The sequence below is a fragment of the Antrostomus carolinensis genome, unplaced genomic scaffold, assembly GCF_000700745.2.
Source record: "Antrostomus carolinensis isolate BGI_N321 unplaced genomic scaffold, ASM70074v2 scaffold7526, whole genome shotgun sequence".
NCBI classification, from domain to species: domain Eukaryota; kingdom Metazoa; phylum Chordata; class Aves; order Caprimulgiformes; family Caprimulgidae; genus Antrostomus; species Antrostomus carolinensis.
Window position 1 is genome coordinate 67773 of NW_010323858.1, and position 3038 is coordinate 70810.

General features: G+C 39.5%; 1 protein-coding gene across 1 annotated transcript in view; it reads right to left on the reverse strand.

Moving 5' to 3' along the window:
- The window catches only part of TANC1 (tetratricopeptide repeat, ankyrin repeat and coiled-coil containing 1), a 49428-nt gene extending 46993 nt beyond the window's left edge, over positions 1 to 2435 (reverse strand). The window contains exon 1 of the mRNA XM_010170712.2: positions 2291 to 2435. Within this exon, the coding sequence (XP_010169014.2) occupies positions 2291 to 2435 (145 nt within the window). The remainder of the gene's footprint in view (positions 1 to 2290) is intronic.
- Between the last annotated feature and the right edge of the window lie 603 nt (positions 2436 to 3038).

Here is a 3038-nt window from a genome sequence, read left to right on the forward strand (position 1 = left end):
TAGGGAACCTGCTTTGGCAGGGGGGTTGGACTGGATGATCTCCTGAGGTCCCTTCCAACCCCACCATGCTGTGATTCTGTGATATCGAAATACACCCTGTATCTAGCTGATGCTAGGATGAGGCTCACCTTCTCCACCACATACAATGGAGTCACAGCAGGAGAAATAGTTGCTTCATGCCCAGTTAGGACTGTGAGATATCAAGTTCCCACAGAGACAATCCCGTTCAACTGAATATTTAAGCACTTGTCTCAAGCATATGTAATTTTATAACAGCTCATGGGTCTGTATCACAGCTCGAGTTACAGGACAAAATCAGAGGCAAATGATTTTGGTCTGTTGGTCCTAGGGGCTCTCTAAATGGACCTACAAAATTTATTATTCTTGTAGTACAACAGGAAGGGAGATTCTATATCCACACAAGTCATGTTATTTATGGCTGACTATAGTTAAATTACACATTGTGGGATGGCAAGCTTCATTTTAAGTGCTTATATCATCCTTTCTCAAGTCTCTGAATCTATCACGTATATTTAATTTATCCTAATCTTGCATTTTCCATTTTGTATAAATTGGGTTGATGACCAAATCCACACAGTTCAATCCAACTTACAGCAAAATTTTTGTAAGATACTTGAATCTACATATATGACAAGACAGACCCAAAATTAACAAGCTCATGGGATCCACAGTACTGTATTATGCTTTCCACACAACCACTTAGTATTAGGGAAACAATAGTAGAAAAATGCATGAGTAATAGCTGCCAAAACAAGATTTGTTACAATGCCTGAACATAACCAGATGCCACACGTTGATCTACACAGAAACCCAAAATTATTTGTTACTAACTTAAGGGTTAGTAATTTCAAATATTTTAGCTACTGGAACAATACTTTAAATTTACATGACATTTCTTGGTCTCTACCCCAATGTAAAACAGACAAACAACAGTTCTGGAATAGGAGGAAGATGACCTCTCACAAGTTTTTTAATGTCAAACTAAAACATAAGGAAAGTTTCTGTGAAATCCCACTTTCTTATTTTTAAAACCTCTGAGTTGTACATTTTCCACTGCCAAGTAGCCTCTGGACAAAGAAGTTTTATAAGAATCAATCAACACCAGAGTCCTTACTCAGTGGTCAAAGTAACCATGGAAACAACTTAATAGCTTTAAAAACCACACACAAAAAGCTTTGAGAATGGAAATCAAATCCCAGTTTAGTTGCACCTAAGGATGCAACTGAAAGGCATAATCTGATTAACAAACTACTTTTTTTTTTTTCTCCTTAAGACACAAAAAGGTACAAGGATGACTGACTAAAGTAATGATATTGTAGAGTCTAATACCCTAAAAGAGAACTTGAACTTTAAGATTTAACTGATCCTTCTATTGAATAGAGAGGATAACTAAAATGAAAACCTTTACAGTGTATATGTCAGTATCAAACTTCATAAAACACATCTAATTCTTCATTCAGTGTAAGCCGCTTAGAAACCAGAAGAATGCTAACTACTTTACTGAAAGACATGTAACCTGGAGTTTCGTGCAGATGTTGGAATTCAGATTATTTTTAACAAGAAGGAATAGTAGCACAGCCTTCAAAACAGTGCAAGTTAAACAACAAAAATGCAGACTCCTTAAGTCTCAATATTGACAGCAACTACAGGACAGACAAAGTTCTCTCAGTAACTATTTCTGAGATAGCCAATTTTGTCTTCTCGCTTAACCTAGATATCAAAGTGAAACAAAAGACTCTCAAAAGCATTTAAAAAATGTTATCTGACATAAAATTGTGCTATAGCAGAAGAAATCTTAAATTCTGCAGTTCTGCTTAAGATTTTTTTTTTTTAAAGTGTTAACACTACAGGATCCTATTGCTGAAAAAGGTTCCTTGTGAGCACTATGGGGTGAAGTGCACCAACAACACCTCCTAGACAAATGAGGACTGGACTGGAACAGTCTAGCTCTGACCACATTGCTCTGGCATGAACTGGAAAGCAAAGCAGCAGTACACAAACCTTGCCATGTAACAGCTGCAAACTCTGCACTTTTATAAGGCATTTGGGGCAGGAGACCAGGAGGTGGCAAAAGCCTGGGTACCACTATCAGCTATCCTCAGGAAGAGAGAACGGGAATAGGACTGGTCTAGGGCTACGTGTCTACCCAGGGCACCGCCGGTTTATGAGACAGTCCTCAGAGATCAATACACAGTGAAGACAAGAAAGAAATGCGTATTTGCTATGGAACAGAACACAACCAGCATTAAACCTACTGGCTGGCTCAGACCCTGTCTGCAGGCAATTGTTCTGCCTGCAAACTGCCTGGACATTTCTACTGGAATGGAGGAATCACCACATTTGTCAGCCACTAGTGTAGCGTCGTCATCAAAAACTGTGGAAAAGGCTGCCCAGGGAGGCCGCAGGGTCGCCATCCTGGAGACTCTCAAAAGCCGACTGGACGCAGTCCTGGGTTACCGTGGTGCTGCAGTTCTGTGACAACTTCTGCAGGTACAGCCATCACCAAAACGCTTGGAAAGCTCTTTGGAGAATCTTTACCAGAGAAAGCTGAAAAGGTGAGCTTAACAGGTATAATTCCTTTGCTACTTCAGAGCAAACACAATGGTCTGAGTTGAGACGGAATTAAATCCCACTGACAAGTAGAGGATGCAAAGGCTTGTAACGACAATAAGCACTGCTGGGTTATTTTGTTGGCTGCTTTACATGGGGTTTCTGTTCTCTTCACACCATGCATCTCACAACACCTCTGTGAAAACTGCTGAGTTTTCAAAACAGCACAAGTAGCAAACTGTACCAATTTACATGCATACGCAGCACTGTGAAAGGAAAGACTGTCTCTGCAAACAGGAATATTCAACATTCAGATGCACTTACACATTACTACTGACAGTCTTACTGAACTTTATTCTGCTTCATAGGATGTGTTTCATCCTAAAAAATGATGAACAAAAACATTCACCACATCTTTAAAAAGATGAGACTTTACAGATGAGTTCAGAAGGAAATTATGAGTGGGG